General features: G+C 43.7%; 1 protein-coding gene across 14 annotated transcripts in view; it reads left to right on the forward strand.

Moving 5' to 3' along the window:
* ppip5k1a (diphosphoinositol pentakisphosphate kinase 1a) overlaps positions 1-20,519 on the forward strand; it is a 155,466-nt gene that overhangs the window by 26,195 nt on the left and 108,752 nt on the right. For all 14 annotated transcript variants that reach the window (XM_061975115.1, XM_061975118.1, XM_061975122.1 and 11 more), the window contains exons 3-6: positions 15,454-15,649; positions 18,708-18,798; positions 19,053-19,138; positions 19,569-19,723. In XM_061975115.1, the coding sequence (XP_061831099.1) occupies positions 15,454-15,649; positions 18,708-18,798; positions 19,053-19,138; positions 19,569-19,723 (528 nt within the window). The remainder of the gene's footprint in view (positions 1-15,453; positions 15,650-18,707; positions 18,799-19,052; positions 19,139-19,568; positions 19,724-20,519) is intronic.

Consider the following 20,519-nt stretch of genomic DNA (forward strand, 5'->3'; position numbering starts at 1 on the left):
AAGGATTTTTCTTTTTTCTTATCTCAAAACACCTTTTAAGTTGGGATCATACTATGCAAAGGCTACTCTTTTTACTTGTTGGTACCTTTTTTTGTGTATTTGGGATCCCCATCAGTCTGGAAAATTTAAAAGGAGATATTTAGTTATGTCAAGGGATATTTCCATTTATGGGTGAGTTTATGGGCCAAACTATATCGGGATATGAGTTATGGTCCATATCGCCCAGCCCTACACTTGTGTCACCAACAGTGCTGGAACAGTTTAGGGATGTTCTCTGTTTTTAATTGAGCCTTACAGTAGGCCTCATGATGGCGTTGTGTTTATATGTATCAGTGCACATGTGACACACACAACGATTCTAGACTCTAGTCCTACATTCCTCAAATCTCTCATGAACAGCCGTGATCTAACAAAACCAAAGACAAAAGTTAGCAATCACCACAGCAACGACTGGAAAAACAGGCAATATAGAAGGACATACCAGAGGAGGGAATGATGGTGGTCTTGGGACTGGCTATTTTTGACAAAGAAAAATAGGACAGCATGAACACAGACTTTATAATCTGCTGAGTGAGCGAGAGGTGAGTACTCGGCCGGAAGGCGGGGTACACCCTGGACAAGTCGCTACCTCATTATGTTAATATATATTATCCATATATTAGAGCTGGGCGATATACGCGATATATCGCGGGTTTGTCTCTGTGCGATATAGAAAATGACTATATCGTGATATTCGAGTATGCGTTCTCACACAGTTGCTTTTGTCTACTGGCATTACACTACAGGCTCTCCTCGCTCTTTCCTGTCTCTCCTTCTCACAGACAGCAAGCGCAGCTTCTACACACGTCACATACTGTCACGTCATACGTCACATACGTATACGCCCTCGCGCAGCAAAGAGGTAGCAGCATGGCTAACGTTAGCTGTGATGCTAGCGGTAATACGAGAGAAAGAAGGTGCGAATCTGGTAACAAATGAAGGAATAATTAATTCCCCCACAAAACAGCAGGGGGTCCATCGTCTGGCGGTGGTTTGGCTTCAAGTGGGAATATGTCGAACAGACAACCGTAATTTGTCAAGTGTGGGGCGAAAGCGTTGCTATAAAAAGTAGCATTACTGCTAATATGTAGCGTCATTTGAAAAGTCACCTGCTAGAGCAGACCTGGGCATTCAGCGGCCAGCGGGCCACATCCGGCCCTTTGTGCGTCCTTGTCCGGCCCGCGTGAGGCCAATCATAAATTACAAAATACATTTTAAATAGTATCTATGTCGAGTGTGCAATACAACGGTGCTGCTTTTGTTTTGAAAAGCGTTATTTGTATTACTTCTGTCTGGACGTATGCTCGTGAGTGAATGTGAACAGCGGCAATCACAAATTACAAAATAAAATTAAAGCTGCAAGCAGCGTTGTTCGGGCCCGCGTATTTGGCAGGTGCTAGTCCTAAGTGTCCCAATACTTTTGTCTACTTGTAGTCTGAAGTGTGAAAGACTTTTGTCTAGTGTACCTACCTTGTCTGCATTGTGTGGGCACGTTGGTGCTTCCTGCTTTTAAGCAGCCATCTTAAAAAAACAGCAGCCTAAGCAGGGAAGCCCAGACTTCCCTCTCCCCAGCCACTTCGTCCAGCTCCTCCCGGGGGATCCCGAGGCGTTCCCAGGCCAGCCGGGAGACATAGTCTTCCCAACGTGTCCTGGGTCTTCCTCGTGGCCTCCTACCGGTCGGACATGCCCTAAACACCTCCTTAGGGAGGCGATCGGGTGGCATCCTGACCAGATGCCCGAACCACCTCATCTGGCTCCTCTCGATGCGGAGGAGCAGCGGCTTTACTTTGAGCTCCCCCCGGATGACAGAGCTTCTCACCCTATCTCTAAGGGAGAGCCCCGCCACCCGGCGGAGGAAACTCATTTCGGCCGCTTGTACCCGTGATCTTGTCCTTTCGGTCATAACCCAAAGCTCATGACCATAGGTGAGGATGGGAACGTAGATCGACCGGTAAATTGAGAGCTTTGCCTTCCGGCTCAGCTCCTTCTTCACCACAACGGATCGATACAGCGTCCGCATTACTGAAGACGCCGCACCGATCCGCCTGTCGATCTCACGATCCACTCTTCCCTCACTCGTGAACAAGACTCCGAGGTACTTGAACTCCTCCACTTGGGGCAAGATCTCCTCCCCAACCCGGAGATGGCACTCCACCCTTTTCCGGGCGAGAACCATGGACTCGGACTTGGAGGTGCTGATTCTCATCCCAGTCGCTTCACACTCAGCTGCGAACCGATCCAGTGAGAGCTGAAGATCCTGGCCAGATGAAGCCATCAGGACCAAATCATCTGCAAAAAGCAGAGACCTAATCCTGCAGCCACCAAACCGGATCCCCTCAACGCCTTGACTGCGCCTAGAAATTCTGTCCATAAAAGTTATGAACAGAATCGGTGACAAAGGGCAGCCTTGGCGGAGTCCAACCCTCACCGGAAACGTGTCCGACTTACTGCCGGCAATGCGAACCAAGCTCTGACACTGATCTTACAGGGAGCGGACCGCCACAATCAGACAGTCCGAAACCCCATACTCTCTGAGCACTCCCCACAGGACTTCCCGAGGGACACGGTCGAATGCCTTCTCCAAGTCCACAAAGCACATGTAGACTGGTTGGGCAAACTCCCATGCACCCTCAAGGACCCTGCCGAGAGTATAGAGCTGGTCCACAGTTCCACGACCAGGACGAAAACCACACTGTTCCTCCTGAATCCGAGGTTCGACTATCCGGCGTAGCCTCCTCTCCAGTACACCTGAATAGACCTTACCGGGAAGGCTGAGGAGTGTGATCCCACGATAGTTAGAACACACCCTCCGGTTCCCCTTTTTAAAGAGAGGAACCACCACCCCGGTCTGCCAATCCAGAGGTACTGCCCCCGATGTCCACGCGATGCTGCAGAGTCTTGTCAACCAAGACAGCCCTACAGCATCCAGAGCCTTAAGGAACTCCGGGCGGATCTCATCCACCCCCGGGGCCTTGCCACCGAGGAGCTTTTTAACTACCTCAGCAACCTCAGCCCCAGAAATAGGAGAGCCCACCACAGATTCCTCAGGCACTGCTTCCTCATAGGAAGACGTGTTGGTGGGATTGAGGAGGTCTTCGAAGTATTCCCTCCACCGATCCACAACTTCCGCAGTCGAGGTCAGCAGAACACCATCCGCACCATACACGGTGTTGGTAGTGCACTGCTCCCCCTTCCTGAGGCGGTGGATGGTGAAGCCGTCCGGAAGTCGTTTTCCATGGCTTCCCCGAACTCCTCCCATGTCCGAGTTTTTGCCTCCGCGACCGCTGAAGCCGCACACCGCTTGGCCTGTCGGTACCTGTCCGCTGCCTCAGGAGTCCCATGAGCCAAAAGAACCCGATAGGACTCCTTCTTCAGCTTGACGGCATCCCTCACCGCCGGTGTCCACCAACGGGTTCTAGGATTACCGCCACGACAGGCACCAACTACCTTGCGGCCACAGCTCCAATCAGCCGCCTCGACAATAGAGGTGCGGAACATGGTCCACTCGGACTCAATGTCCAGCACCTCCCTCGTGACATGTTTCGAAGTTCTTCCGGAGGTGGGAATTGAAACTCTCTCTGACAGGAGACTCTGCCAGACGTTCCCAGCAAACCCTCACAATGCGTTTGGGCCTGCCAGGTCTGTCCGGCATCCTCCCCCACCATCGCAGCCAACTCACCACCAGGTGGTGATCGGTAGAAAGCTCCGCCCCTCTCTTCACCCGAGTGTCCAAAACATGAGGCCGCAAATCCGATGACACAACTACAAAGTCGATCAAAGAACTGCGGCCTAGGGTGTCCTGGTGCCAAGTGCACATATGGACACCCTTATGCTTGAACATGGTGTTCGTTATGGACAATCCGTGACGGGCACAAAAGTCCAATAACAAAACACCACTTGGGTTCAGATCCGGGCGGCCATTCTTCCCAATCACGCCTCTCCAGGTTTCACTGTCGTTGCCAATATGAGCGTTGAAGTCCCCCAGTAGAACGAGGGAATCACCCGGGGGAGCACTCTCAAGTACTCCCTCGAGTGAATCCAAAAAGGGTGGGTACTCTGAGCTGCTGTTTGGCGCGTAAGCGCAAACAACAGTCAGGACCCGTCCCCCCACCCGAAGGCGGAGGGAAGCTACCCTCTCGTCCACCGGGTTGAACTCCAACATGCAGGCTCTGAGCCGGGGGGCAACAAGAATTGCCACCCCAGCCCGTCGCCTCTCACTGCTGGCAACGCCAGAGTGGAAGAGAGTCCAGCCCCTCTCGAGAGAACTGGTTCCAGAGCCCTTGCTGTGCGTCGAGGTGAGTCCGACTATATCCAACCGGAACTTCTCTACCTCGCGCACTAGCTCAGGCTCCTTCCCCCCCCAGCGAGGTGACGTTCCACGTCCCAAGAGCTAGCTTCTGTAGCCGAGGATCGGACCGCCAAGTGCCCTGCCTTCGGCTACCGCCCAGCTCACATTGCACCCGACCTCTATGGCCCCTGCTATGGGTGGTGAGCCCATTGGAGGGGGGACCCACGTTGCCTCTTCGGGCTGTGCCCGGCCGGGCCCCATGGGGACAGGCCCGGCCACCAGGCGCTCGCCATCGTGCCCCAACTCCGGGCCTGGCTCCGGAGGGGGGCCCCGGTGACCCGCGTCCGGGCGAGGGAAATCTGAGTCTCGGTTCTTGCATTTCCATAGAAGTCTGGGGGTAGTCAATTTATGAAATGTAGGTCTAAGTGAGACCTACATTGAGGTTTTTGTTTCATGTCTCTCCGACCTTCCCAGTGGGAGTTACAGGCAGTTTTGTAATTTTTTTCTTCCGAGGAGCAGTTTTTTATCAGTTTTATTCAAAAATTGCTGTAGAGCGCAATTTTTAAATTTGGGGTTACGTTTTTTCATTAGATCACAGTTTTTGGCAGTCCTGATGTGTGTGTTCAGTTTGGTGAGTTTTGAAGCATGTTAAGGGGGTCAAATTGCAGCTCAAAGAGGCAAAAGTGACTGTTTTTAGTACTTTTTTGTCTTGAAGGGGGAATTGCCAACTTCCTGTTGATTTTAGCCCGAGAATATACTATTATGAAAGTTAGGTCTGAGTCAGACCTACATAGAGGATTTTGTTTCATGTCTCTCCGGCCTTCCTAGTGGGAGTTACAGGCAGTCTAGTTTTTTTTTCCTAGGGGGCGCTAGAGCGCAAATTTGATTTTTGCAGTTTTTTTTTTTTATTAAAAGACAATTTTCGCAGGTCCTGATGCGTGGGTCAAATATGGTGAGTTTTGAAGCATGTTAAGTGGGTCAAATTAGTGCTCGAAGAGGCGGCGGAAGAAAAATAAAGAATAACTAACCCTTCGGGAGTCCTTTTGCAATGGGCCATTGCGGGCCCTAATAATAAAACCTTAGAATAACAATAGGTCCTTATGTCCCATTGCGGGCCCTAATTAGAAAAACATCTATGTCGTGCGTGCAATACAACTGTGCTGCTTTTATTTTGAAAAGTGTTATTTATGGGCGTATGTCCGTGTGTAACCTGTGAGTGAAGGTGCACAGCGACAAGTGATGCCCGGTTATCCCCGAGACGCTAAAAAGAGAAAAGTTGATGACGAATGGCGTGTTTTCAACAAGACATGGACTGCCAAGTATTTCTTTACAGAAATTAAAGGTAAAGCCGTGTGCTTAATTTGTGGTACACAGGTTGCTGTGTTTAAAGAATATAGTGTAACGACCTGCTGAAGTTGATGTGTTCTTGAATGAGTGATATTCAGAATTCCCATTGTTGTGAACGTAGCACACCTGTAAGGTGATTGGCGAAGAAGGAGTGTTGCCAATCACCTTATAGGCGTGCTACGTTCACAACAAAGAGGATGCAGGATAAAGTGACAGAAATTGACATTTTTGCATTGTATTATACATCAGGAAGTGTTGTGTAAGAAAGTGTTAAAATTAAACCATCAAAAGCAATCTGCTTTTGTATAAAGTTAAGTTAGGTTAAATGAAATTATTATTATTATTATTATTACTATTATTATTATTTGTCTCACTGTATATCAAAAATAATTTGAGCAAAATTTAATTGAAATATTGTCGGTGTGGCCCTCCAGCAGTGCGCAGGTTGCTCATGCGGCCCCCGGTAAAAATTAATTGCCCACCCCTGTGCTAGAGAATGAACAGTGCTTACTCCGCATGTCAACATCTCTGTTCGGTGCCACTCGCCCACACCATCAAAATGCCGAGGCAAACATTTCCAGTTCAACACCGTATGAAAAAAATAGTGATTTTTTTTTAGTTGTGATTTACTTCTCTGCATGAAAGTTTTAAAGTAGCATATATCATTGCAGTATGAAGAAGAATGTTTTAATGTAGACACATAGAATCATCATATTGCTGTGATTATATACATCAAGTGTTCATTCAAGGCTAAGGCAAAATATCGAGATATATATCGTGTATCGCGATATGGCCTTAAAATATTGCGATATTAAAAAAAGGCCATATCGCCCAGCACTACCATATAATAGGGATGTGAATCTTTGGGTGTCCCACGATTCGATTCAATATCGATTGTTGGGGTCACGATTCGATTCAAAATCGATTTTTTTTTTTCAGTTCAACACGATTCTCGATTCAAAAACGATTTTTTTCCCGATTCAAAACGATTCTCTATTCATTCAATACATAGGATTTCAGCAGGATCTACCCCAGTCTGCTGACATGGAAGCAGAGTAGTAGATTTTTGTAAAAAAGCTTTTATAATTGTAAAGGACATTGTTTTATCAACTGATTGCGATAATGTAAATTTGTTTTAACTATTAAATGAACCAAAAATATGACTTATTTTATCTGTGAAAATATTGTTGTCAAGCTTATGAAATGCGATGCAAGTGTAAGCCACTGTGATACTAGTGTTATTTTTTTTTATTTTTTATAAATGTCTAATGATAATGTCAATGAGGGATTTTTAATCACTGCTACGTTGAAATTGTTACTAATATTGATACTGTTGTTGATAATATTCATTTTTGTTTTACTACTTTTGGTTTGTTCTGTGCCGTGTTTGTGTTTGTGTCTCCTCTCAATTGCTCTGTTTATTGCAGTGTTGCTGGGTCGGGTTTGGTTTTGGAATTGGATTGAATTGTTACAGTATTGCTGTGTATTGTTTTGTTGGATTGATTAATTAAAAAAAAAAATTATGAAAAGATTAAAATAAAATTAAAAAATCGATTTTTTAAAAATGAGAATCGATTCTGAATCGCACAACGTGAGAATCGCGATTAGAATTCGAATCGATTTTATTCCCACACTCCTAATACATATGTATTATATGATTATTATCCATTATTTATTTATAATCTATTGAAGACTAATATTTTTTGGTTTGTCATCTGTATCAGTAGACATGTTCACATTCCAGCCTACAAGAATTCCACTTCCAACTAGAGAAAACAAGTTAGGTTAGATGTTTTTTTTTATGTTAACAATCATTATGAGAGACAAGATCACAAAAGGTTTTTGTTTTTTTCCGCTTTCTAACATATAGAAATCGTCTCATTCTTAGTTCTTACTAGCAATGCAGCTAATGGGAGCAATCCATTCTACCTCTAAATATCTTTAAAATTGCATTCAAAAACTGTCAATACTTAATTTACGGTCCGTAACCTGTATAATAACCAAGCTGTAGCGTCATTGTTATTGTAAGAGCGAACACCAAGGAACTCTTTTTTTCTAGCGTATTAACACATCGGCGTGCTACGGTATTAGCCGTTATATCTAACTACAGAAAGAGATAAGCTAGCTTCTACGTCGAGCATGAAACGCGTATGAGTTTGTAATGCAGTCGTTGTTCAATGAGGATATTACACGAACAGTTTGCACCCTTTGGTAGGAGAAGAGAAGTATGGGGCAGGTTAAAACTTTAGTGGCGTGTCATTTATCCCACTTTAGTAGTTTTTCACAGTGATGAAAGTTGGAGACGTGGTCTATCATAAAGCTGCTCACTGAATTTAATCTGCTTTAAGTTAAGCAGGACGGACTCCTATTATTCTGTTAAGTTAATCAGAATCAGAATCAGAAATACTTTATTAATCCCTGAGGGGAAATAAACATTTTCAGCACAATCCCATTCAAGAGCAGACAAACATTACAGGGAGACAGAACAGGATCGCTGACGGGTCTGGCAACTTCCGGCGCCCCTTACAAAAAAGGTGAGATACAGGTAAACAAGGAGGAAAAGGTTAAGCAGGAAATATTTATATTTAATACAAAAAAAATGCACTTAATGACTATTATACTCACTGTCACCAAGTTTTGAGCGAATCAATGACTTGCAGTTCAGTAAAATATTTCGAAAAGTTCCCTTGTGACATTCTTACTACAAAATTGCGTTTGTATCCTAATATAAGGGTATTTTCTTAAAGGGAAACTGCACTTTTTTTAAATGTTGCCTATTGTTCAAAATCATTATGAAAGGCATGACGACGGATGTGTTTGTTTGTTTTTTAATACATTCTAAATAATAAATACATTCGATCAAAAATCCGCTTACAATGGAGCCCATGGGAGCTGTTTAATTCTGCCTATAAGGCTCCTAAAAACATCCAAACACCTCCATTAAGGTTTTATATACACTATGTAAGTATATATGTAACGTAGTAACGGGCACAATTATGGTGACATTTAATATTTATTTTGATCATTTTTGTTACGATCCGTTGCCCGGATCAGAGTTTGTTTATGTTTGTGTCACGTGTTTTCAGCACCTTGAGTTTAGTTTGTTTCTGTTGCCATGACGGCAGATTGTACGCACCTGCCTCTGGTTAGTGTTCGGGACGCGCACCTGTTGCCCGGGCGCTAATCAGAGGGCTATTTAGTCTTTGCACTGGCCTCACTCAGTCTGGCTTCCTAGTTTGTTCTCACACAACTGATGACGACGATTATTTACTGTTTCTTAGCTACTAGTTCTCACGCTAGGCTCTTTTGGTTTGCTAGCTCCCACGCTAGCCCTTTTGTTTATTCATCATATTATTTATATTTAAAATAAATCATTTTTCCTACCTGCAAGCTGTGTCCGAAGCCGTCTGCATCCTTGGGAGAACCACACCCGCATCACTATGCGACCAAGTCGTTACAATTTTAAGCATACGCGGCACATCCATTTTAAAAACGCATCACAACGTTTCCTTTTTTTTCTTCATCACTGATTATTATTGCAGATTTTGAGAGCCATATATAATATAATAATTATAATTATAATAATATTATAATAATAATAGTTTTTGCTGGCTCAAATTGAGGCAGAAGTGATACAATCCTGACCATGCGCCAGAATTTTAATGCAAATTTTTTTATTTTTTTTTCAACCTACAGTACCCCGTATTTTCCGCACTATAAGGCGCACCTAAAAACCACAATTTTTCTCAAAAGCTGACAGTGCGCCTAATAACCCGGTGCGCTTTATTACGATTCATTTTCATAAAGTTTCGGTCTCGCAACTTCGGTAAACAGCCGCCATCTTTTTTCCCGGTAGAACAGGAAGCGCTTCTTCTTCTACGCAAGCAACCGCCAAGGAAAGCACCCGCCCCCATAGAACAGGAAGCGCTTCACCCGCCCCCATAGAACAGGAAGCGCTTCACCTGCCCCCGGAAGAAGAAGAAAAAACGCGCGGATATCACCGTACGTTTCATTTCCTGTTTACATCTGTAAAGACCACAAAATGGCTCCTACTAAACGATCCGGGTCATAAAAAGACGCAATCTCTCCATCCGCACACGGATTACTACCGTATTTCACAGCAACTGAACCGCACTGTGGAACGGGAGCACGTACGGTGAATATTCGCACCACAGGGAATGAGAAGTCATCCTTCACTGTGGTTCTAGCTTGCCATGCTAACTTCCACTCATGGTGATATTCAAAAGGAAGACCTTGCCAAAAGAGACCTTTCCAGCCGGCGTCATCATAAAAGCTAACTCGAAGGGATGGATGGATGAAGAAAAGATGAGCGAGTGGTTAAGGGAAGTTTACGCGGAGAGGCCGGGTGGCTTTTTTCACACAGCTCCGAAGGCGAACACACCTTCACTAAGACGGGCAGACAGCCTCGGACGACATACGCCAACATCTGCCAGTGGATCGTAAATGCTTGGGCAGATATTTCGGTCACAACTGTGGTCCGAGCTTTCCGGAAGGCAGGATTCACAGAACAACAGCGACACTGACTCCCGATGACTTCTACGAGACGGAACCGGCCATTTTGGATCCCACGCTAGCGCAACTTTTCAATTCGGACACCGAAGACGAAGAATTCGAAGGATTTACGAATGAAGAATAACTTCAGAAGGTGAGCGCTATGTTTATTTTGTGTGTTGTGACATTAACGTTCGAGCAACATTACCGGTATGTTGCTATTGCTCTACACCATTTTGAATTTTACTATGTTTGTGATTGCACATTTGTACATTTTGGGACAGAGTTGTTAGAACGCTGGTTTTCAATATATTATTAAAGTTTGACTGAACTATCTGACTGTTTTTTTGACATTCACTTTAGCGCAGCGTTTTTTTGACATTCACTTTAGCGCAGCGTAGGCGCGGCTTTTAGTCCGGGGCGGCTTATTGGTGGACAAAATTATGAAATATGTAATTCATAGAAGGTGCGGCTAATAATCCGGTGCGCCTTATAGTGCGGAAAATACGGTAATATGCTGTAAAGAACACCATCAAATGTATTGTAATTTTTATTAATTTGATGGGTAGTTTGCTTTAAAATCATAAGTCAAGCAGATACTTAAGTATTTATTTTTATTTAGACAAAAAATGTTTGGAAAGTATGATAATATACTGTAATATTTGTTGCAATAATGGATACTATTAAAGTTTAAAAGGCATGCAATTTCAAGCAGTACATATATTTTTCTGTCAAAATAAAAAAAAATCCATTACATTTAGTGAGAAAATATGAAGTGCTTTATTGACACAGGTGTTTGCGGTCCAGATACAATGATGTTGCGAGCCAGATCCCAAGCCTTGAGTTTGACACCTGTGGCCTAAGCGCTTGCATAAGAGAATTATGGGCTCATAGCTTGTGTGGTGGGGCCACTTTTGCTTGAGGCGCTCATAGATGATTTTGAAGCAGCCTTCAAGCGCTCTGTGGACAAAAATGTCCACATGTTAACTACCTGTTACGTTAATTTCTCTGCTCTATTTCAACTGGATTCTTGACTTTCCTCCTCGCGAAATCGCTTTTTAAAGTAGTGGCTGATTTTTCCTGCCATATCTGCAATGCTGAAAAACAAACGTTACTCTGACACGGAGGAAACTTTTAAAAAAATAAACACGACATGCTTTAAGTTGTAATGCTTTCTTGGTGTAACTCCTTTTAGTTGACCTTGTATCAGTCAATCTGTACTGTCATGAAAGTCTACCTGATCCTATGCAAACTTCTAATAAATTCTTCAATCAATCGATGTATTATAATTATACAGAAAAGGTTGGACTATTCAGGTGTACTGGAGAGGAGGCTACGCCGGATAGTCGAACCTCGGATTCAGGAGGAACAGTGTGGTTTTCGTCCTGGTCGTGGAACTGTGGACCAGCTCTATACTCTCGGCAGGGTCCTTGAGGGTGCATGGGAGTTTGCCCAACCAGTCTACATGTGCTTTGTGGACTTGGAGAAGGCATTCGACCGTGTCCTGTGGGGAGTGCTCAGAGAATATGGGGTTTCGGACTGTCTGATTGTGGCGGTCCGCTCCCTGTATGATCAGTGTCAGAGCTTGGTTCGCATTGCCGGCAGTAAGTCGGACACATTTCCGGTGAGGGTTGGACTCCGCCAAGGCTGCCCTTTGTCACCGATTCTGTTCATAACTTTTATGGACAGAATTTCTAGGCGCAGTCAAGGCGTTGAGGGGATTCGGTTTGGTGGCTGCAGGATTAGGTCTCTTTTTGCAGATGATGTGGTCCTGATGGCTTCATCTAGCCAGGATCTTCAGCTCTCACTGGATCGGTTCGCAGCTGAGTGTGAAGCGACTGGGATGAGAATCAGCACCTCCAAGTCCGAGTCCATGGTTCTCGCCCGGAAAAGGGTGGAGTGCCATCTCCGGGTTGGGGAGGAGATCTTGCCCCAAGTGGAGGAGTTCAAGTACCTCGGAGTCTTGTTCACGAGTGAGGGAAGAGTGGATCGTGAGATCGACAGGCGGGTCGGTGCGGCGTCTTCAGCAATGCGGACGCTGTATCGATCCGTTGTGGTGAAGAAGGAGCTGAGCCGGAAGGCAAAGCTCTCAATTTACCGGTCGATCTACGTTCCCATCCTCACCTATGGTCATGAGCTTTGGGTTATGACCGAAAGGACAAGATCACGGGTACAAGCGGCCGAAATGAGTTTCCTCCGCCGGGTGGCGGGGCTCTCCCTTAGAGATAGGGTGAGAAGCTCTGTCATCCGGGGAGAGCTCAAAGTAAAGCCGCTGCTCCTCCACATCGAGAGGAGCCAGATGAGGTGGTTCGGGCATCTAGTCAGGATGCCACCCGAGCGCCTCCCTAGGGAGTTGTTTAGGGCACGTCCGACCGGTAGGAGGCCACGAGGAAGACCCAGGACACGTTGGGAAGACTATGTCTCCCGGCTGGCCTGGGAACGCCTCGGGATCCCCCGGGAGGAGCTGGACGAAGTGGCTGGGGAGAGGGAAGTCTGGGCTTCCCTGCTTAGGCTGCTGCCCCCGCGACCCGACCTCGGATAAGCGGAAGAAGATGGATGGATGGATGGAAGGTTGGAAACAAAGCTAACACTACTAGCTGTGTTCACTTACCAGAGACAAAATGTTCACAGCACAGTCAGGAAGGTTCTGGAGGAGTCCAGTGATCCTTCCGTATCATGCTCCGTATGGCAGAAATCCACTTGTTATGGCGGTCAACATTATGCACCAAGTAACGGGAAAAAACACGATTCGATCTGTTTCTTCTTCGGTAGTTGCTTCAGGTCTTTCCGGTGCACTGCTGTCGATATACCGCCTCTATAGTGGCGCAACGCTGCAACTGCAATTAAAATGCGTAGCTGCCGCAGAGGGACATCAATCACTCAATCAATCGCTCAATCAACACAGCCGGAGCTTTAGGCTGTGTTGAGCGATATCAATCATTCTGGCGGGGGTGGAACAAAATTAGCTGGAGGTGGCCGCCACGCAATTTTGAACGCAGGAAAAACCCTGAAAGGATGCCGACTGCTAGGATGTTCATAAATTCACATGTATATGAAAAATGTATCACAATCCTCGCAAAGGGGCATGGGGAACAAGCGCTTTTCATGTCGTTCTTGCCAGTTCCAGGTCCTAAATGGCTGTCAAAGTGTCTCATCTTATCGGCTTACGTCCTCTGCCATCTACTTTTCAAGTGATAGGCATGATTCAATAAACTTACAGGGAGCAGGTAAGCGAGGAAACAGCAGACCACTTGATGATGTAATCATAGGCACATACAGAAGTGATCACCTTGGCGCTATGAATAGTTTGTCTACGTTCGTGCTTAAATTAACAATATCACTAATACGTGGTTAATATTCAAGTCGCGAAATGTAAATTGAGCATTGTTGGCGCTTTTTGAATGGTTATTTATCAACTTTAATGGGCGGAATAGTGAAGCTCCCATTGGCTCTGCTGTAAGCAGACTTTTATTCATGTTTATTTTGTGGGATCTGAGCAGAGGATGTCATTGTGGCTTTTGCAGCCCTTTGAGACACTTGTGATTAAGGGCTATTTAAATCAACTTTGATTGATTGATTAATATTTATAATGCATCTTTCATAATGATTGTTAACAATAGGCAAAATTCCAAAAAAGTGCAGTTCCCTTTTTAAGCAAATTTTAGTTATGCAATCAAATAAAACAAATGTAATTAATCACAGATCTAGAATGTGATTAATTTGATTTTAAAAAATTACTCACTTGACAGCCCTAATATATTTGCTCATGTACAAAGGTTTTATTATCACTGTAGTCAAGACATACAACAACATTACCACAGCAACTCCGTTAGTTAAGGGTATGAATATAGTTAAACAGAAAAGTATAGGAGGAAAACATGGATCCAAAGATTAAAAAAAACTCACTTATTGCTTGTATTCCCCCACGGGACTTCTTCCCGGAAGTGAAAACCTAGCCAAGATGGCTGTTATACAGCAAGCACAAATCCGAGTACAAAAGAGGCTTAAAAGCAGATAAGAGCAAAAAATCAAACTATTCAATGGAATAGATCCTATACTTTATCAAAAAAAAAGATTTGTCGAGGGACATCAAGGATCATACGTTGGTCGCCTTCCCAGACATATCAAACTATTGTGCTCCGGACGCCATTCTACTCGAGAAAACAAATGGGAACTTGGAGAAGCATGGAGGTCAACAAACTCTTTGTGTGTGGCTGTGTCAAGGAAATTGGTATCAAGACTCTTTCGATTAAATAGGAATCGTTTTTGCTCGAGTAAGGTTGCATTTCATGATTTAACTTTGTTTTTACTGCCATGTTTGTTGCTGATGCACACACAGTTTACAAGTAAAGATGTCAACATTGTGTGTGTGTGTGCTGAAAGCTTCATTTATGATTGTTGCCTTTGGTAAAACTCTTAGGTTTTGCTCACATTTGCTTTCTTTTACTTAGACTCGCCTAGTTGGTGCTTTTCGGAACAATTGTAGCAAACATGTTTTTAAGAAAAACAAATAATGTCAAGATAATACTTAAATGGGAAATAATAAACATTAAAAGTGTATTAAACAAATCTTTAACAAAGTGATCACTGCAAACACATGCATTCTTCGACTCCGTTCCCTTGACCAGGAGTGTGAGCTGCTTTTCGTTGTTGTTTCGTATACTCTTGCACTCTTCCGCCCTTTTTGATTACCTCTCAAGGAACTCTGAAGAAACGTTTATCCTTTTCGCGATTTCAACGATTAGTACAGCCGAAAACGGCACAAGCATAGGGTATATTTTCTTTGAGAAAGGCTAATTGGCGCCTAGTACCCTTTGAGAACAGAGCTGGCTTGACCACCACGTATATTTAATTGGCGGGACGTGAGCCGGACGGGACGTCAGTAAAATCTAAGCAACCTATTCTCCTTTTGTCTCTGGCCTAAGACAAAGTAAATGTGCAAGCGATGGTTAGTTTTGTATCACTTACGGGGTGTCTACAACCGCTCATGTCGACGTGTGTCAGCCACTCTGAGTGGCATCAACATAAACAGATTCAACAGATCTGTCTAGTAATCAATATATTTTTTATTTGGTATGCAGAGAACCAATAAAAACCAAGCTGCACTTCGGACGCCCCTAACATGTATGGTGGGCCAGGGGCACATAAGTGATTATCTAGTGGTTATCCAGATAGACCAGATAATGGATCTGAAGTAAAAAAAACAAAAAAAAACTCATTATTAAAAGTCTTCTTTCTGTGTCTCTCCTTTTTCTTAACCCCTTTAGCCACCAGAGCAACAGATTGTGGTGGGGATCTGCTGCATGATGAAGAAGTCAAAGTCCAAACCAATGACCCAGATCCTGGAGAGGCTATGCAGGTTTGAGTACATCACTGTAGTCATCTTTCCAGAGGACGTCATCCTCAATGAGCCTGTGGAAAATTGGCCGCTGTGTGACTGTCTCATCTCGTTCCACTCCAAAGGTATGTTTTCACCAGTTACAATTGCACATGGGCACTTCATTAAAATAAGGTTGCTTGACTGATGATGAAACCTATTTGCGCGTGTGTCTTCAACACTAGAAATTAGTACAGTACTAGGTTTAAACATACCTGTACTTTTTCTTCCCTAATTTTAAAATATCTTGTCATAAGGCTCCATTTTTAAATTAACATCAATCAATCAATCAATCAATCAATCAATGTTTATTTATATAGCCCTAAATCACAAGTGTCTCAAAGGGCTGCAGAAGCCACAACGACATCCTCGGTATAGCCCACATAAGGGCAAGGAAAAACTCACCCCAGTGGGACGTCGATGTGAATGACTATGAGAAACCTTGGAGAGGACCGCATATGTGGGTAACCCCCCCCCTCTAGGGAGACCGAATGCAATGGATGTCGAGTGGGTCTAACATAATATTGTGAGAGTCCAGTCCATAGTGGATCCAGCATAACAGTAAGAGTCCAGTCCACAGTGGGGTCAGCAGGAAACCATCCCAAGCGGAGACGGGTCAGCAGCGCAGAGATGTTCCCAACCAATATACAGGCGAGCGGTCCACCCCGGGTCCCGACCCCGGACAGCCAGCACCCCATCCATGGCCACCGGATCTGTGTGTCTCCCCTTCCACAAGGGATAGGGGGGAGCAGAGGAGAAAAGAAAAGAAACGGCAGATCAACTGGTCTAAAAAAAGGGGGGCTATTCAAAGGCTAGAGTATACAAATGAGTTTTGAGATGGGACTTAAATGTTTCTACTGAGGTAGCATCTCTAATTGTTACCGGGAGGGCATTCCATAGTACTGGAGCCCGAATAGAAAACGCTCTACAGCCCGCAGACTTTTTTTGGGCTCTGGGAATCACTAATAAGCCGGAGTTCTTTGAACGCAGATTTCTTGCCGGGACATATGGTACAATACAATCGGCAAGATAGGCTGGAGCTAGACCGTGTAGTATTTTATACGTAAGTAGTAAAACCTTAAAGTCACATCTTAAGTGCACAGGAAGCCAGTGCAGGTGAGCCAGTATAGGCGTAATATGATCAAACTTTCTTGTTCTTGTCAAAAGTCTAGCAGCCGTATTTTGTACCAACTGTAATCTTTTAATGCTAGACATAGGGAGACCCGAAAATAATACGTTACAGTAATCGAGACGAGACGTAACGAACGCATGAATAATGATCTCAGCGTCGCTAGTGGACAAAATGGAACGAATTTTAGCGATATTACGGAGATGAAAGAAGGCCGTTTTAGTAACACTCTTAATGTGTGACTCAAAGGAGAGAGTTGGGTGGAAGATAATACCCAGATTCTTTACTGAGTCGCTTTGTGTAATTGTTTGGTTGTCAAATGTTAAGGTGGTATTATCAAATAAATGTCGGTGTTTAGCAGGACCGATAATCAGCATTTCCGTTTTCTTAGTGTTGAGTTGCAAGAAGTTAGCGGACATCCATTGTTTAATTTCATTAAGACACGCCTCCAGCTGACTACAATCCGGCGTGTTGGTCAGCTTTAGGGGCATGTAGAGTTGGGTGTCATCAGCATAGCAATGAAAGCTAACACCGTATTTGCGTATGATGTCGCCTAGCGGCAGCATGTAAATACTAAAGAGTGCAGGGCCAAGAACCGAACCTTGGGGGACTCCGCACGTTACCTTAACATAGTCCGAGGTCACATTGTTATGGGAGACGCATTGCATCCTGTCAGTAAGATAGGAGTTAAACCACGACAAGGCTAAGTCTGACATACCAATACGTGTTTTGATACGCTCTAATAAAATATTATGATCGACGGTATCGAAAGCAGCGCTAAGATCAAGAAGCAGCAACATAGATGACGCATCAGAATCCATCGTTAGCAGTAGATCATTAGTCATTTTTGCGAGGGCTGTCTCCGTAGAGTGATTTGCCCTGAAACCGGATTGAAAAGGTTCACAGAGATTGTTAGACACCAAGTGTTCATTTAGCTGCTGTGCGACAATTTTTCCGAGGATTTTCGAGATAAACGGAAGGTGGGACACCGGCCGGTAGTTTACCATGAGGTCAGGATCGAGGTTAGGTCTTTTGAGCAAAGGATGAATAACCGCTTTTTTGAATGCTAGTGGAACAGTGCCAGAGGAGAGTGATAAGTTTATAATATTTAGCACTGATGGACCTAATAATACAAAAAGCTCCTTAATAAGTTTCCCAGGAAATGGGTCAAGTAAACATGTTGTTTGTTTTGTCCCATTGACACATCTTAACAATTCCTCTAATGTTATTTCATCAAAGAGAGAGAAACTATTTTGGAGGGCGGTATCCTTCGTAGATACAGTCGTATCTGTGTTAATAGAACCCAGTTGTAGCTGCGATGCATTGTCTTTAATCTCCTTTCTAATGAGTTCAATTTTCTTATTAAAGAAATTCATAAAATCATCTGCTGAGTGGGTGGAGCTACTGGGAGGAGTCCCTTGTTGGGTTAGCGATGCTACTGTACTAAACAAAAATTTCGGATCATTTTTGTTGAGGTGGATGAGATTTGAGTAATATTTAGCTTTAGCTAGGGTAAGCATGTGTTTATAAGTTGTTAAACTATCACTCCATGCTTGATGGAAAACCTCAAGTTTAGTAGCGCGCCATTTGCGTTCCAGCTTTCTACATGATAATTTATGGGCTCTAGTTTCTTCTGTAAACCATGGGGTGCGCCTTTTAGGGGCTCTTTTAAGCTTTAGCGGTGCTATACTATCAATGGTGTCGCGCAGGGCGTCGTTAAAGTTGTTAGTGAGGTTATCAATAGAGCCGACATAGTTTGGGAATGGTGCCATTACCGAAGGCAGTAGGCCAGCAAGAGTCATCGTTGTGGCAGCATTAATGTTGCGGCTGCTATAGTAGTTATTATTATTAGTTTGTTGACAATGAGTCAGAACTTCGAATTTTATAAGGTAATGATCGGACATTACTTTAGTATACGGGAGTATCGTAACTTTGGAGGTGGTGACACCCCTGACCAGCACTAGATCTATCGTATTTTCCGTTGCGATGCATACATTTGTTTGTTTTTTTACTAGGATTTCCACTGGATAAAGCAGTGAGCTATGCCAAACTAAGAAACCCTCTGCTTATCAATGACCTGAACATGCAGTACTACATACAGGACAGGTACACCTTTTAATTCATTACCATTGTAGTGTATATCCCCTTTAGAACTGGCGTCCTCTTCAGTGGACATTTGTTTTTGGTCCTTTTTTTTTTGTCAGTTACAAAATTTAAATGAACACACTGCAGAGGATGCTGGTTTTCAGGAGGATATGTTGTGTGCACATAATGTTTACTAAAACTGATGATTGTGAATGCAAGTTTCCTTTAAAGAACAAACAAACAGAAAAAAAAAGATGTTATCTATTTTCTGTCAGGAGAGAAGTATATCGTATCCTGCAGGAAGAAGGAATAGATCTTCCACGCTATGCTGTCCTAAATCGCGACCCGGATAATCCAGATGGTGAGTGATAAACTAACACTGTCATGTTAGGTATGAAAGTATTGGCATATAGGAATTTTCAAACCTGTCCATAGCCATTACTCAAAGGAAACCGCAAAAGTGGCCAATATAGACAGGTGTGTATATACGCAGGTTGCCATGTTTATAACACTGCTTTTCTTTGCGGGAGAAACTTTTGTGGTTGCTAAAACAGGTTTGACTGTACTTTACTTTTAGGAAAAATTACACTTATCACTTTGCCATCCAAAGGTAACATGAGTGCTATTTAAACTTAGCAAAACATACAGTGCACTATCAAATGTGAAGCAATTGCAAAGGGATGACAGCGAAGATGTTTCAATCTGTAAATACATCTGCGCTGTTATCTGATGCCCTTTTATTTATAGCATAATAAAATGCCTGCTGAGTGATTTGCTGTTATAATTTTCAGAGTGTAACTTGGTGGAAGGAGAAGACCACGTGGAGGTGAATGGAGAAATATTTCAGAAACCTTTCGTTGAGAAGCCGGTCTGTGCTGAGGACCACAACGTCTACATCTACTACCCTACTTCTGCCGGTGGTGGCAGCCAGCGTCTCTTCAGAAAGGTCTAGTCTCTCTCCTCTCACACCAACACCAGTATGAGACTCGCATCAAATATATTAAATTCATGAAAACCTATTATCAAACTACTTGTAGACTTGTTATAGGTTCTGACAGGGTTTTTCCTGACACCGTCAGTCCTGGACATTCACTGTATTTGTACAGTTAAGTCCTAAAATATTTAGACAGTCCTTATGAGTTTGCCTTAATTACAACATACACTACTAATTGATCTGAGCTGAAACAATATGTGATTCAAGTGTAGACTTTCATTTTTAACAGTTTTCTCAAAAATATGCGATTTGACACAAGCGGCTGACAACTAGTCATTGCTTGCACTGTACTCCTGACATTCACCAAAGAAGAAAAATAGGTGATAATAATTAAATATGTTCCCTTACAAGTGGTAAATGAGCGAAGGGGGAACGGAAAATGCCATGTCCACATTTGTGGCAAGCTGCCGTGAATAACAAATTAATGGTAAACACTGGCTAATTTTTGTTTTAAGAACACAGGCATTATTCATTGGCACTGACTGCTCACATACCAAGAACTGACTGTGGAAAAGTTGTTTTATAGTATTCAGTACTGACAATACTGAAAAAAGTGGTGGTATTAATGTATCAGAATTTTTGAGAACTCTACCCAATTATTTTTAGGTCCTTTACATACTGTATGAAAACCATGGGTTTGTGCCGCTTCTTGAATTGGCTCATGCTCGAGAACCCCACTCAGTCTGTGGAAATTCATTACCCAAACTGCACAAAACAGGAAGAAGATCAAGGAAGAGAAAAATAAACT

Source organism: Nerophis lumbriciformis, linkage group LG15 (assembly GCF_033978685.3).
Source record: "Nerophis lumbriciformis linkage group LG15, RoL_Nlum_v2.1, whole genome shotgun sequence".
Classification (NCBI taxonomy): domain Eukaryota; kingdom Metazoa; phylum Chordata; class Actinopteri; order Syngnathiformes; family Syngnathidae; genus Nerophis; species Nerophis lumbriciformis.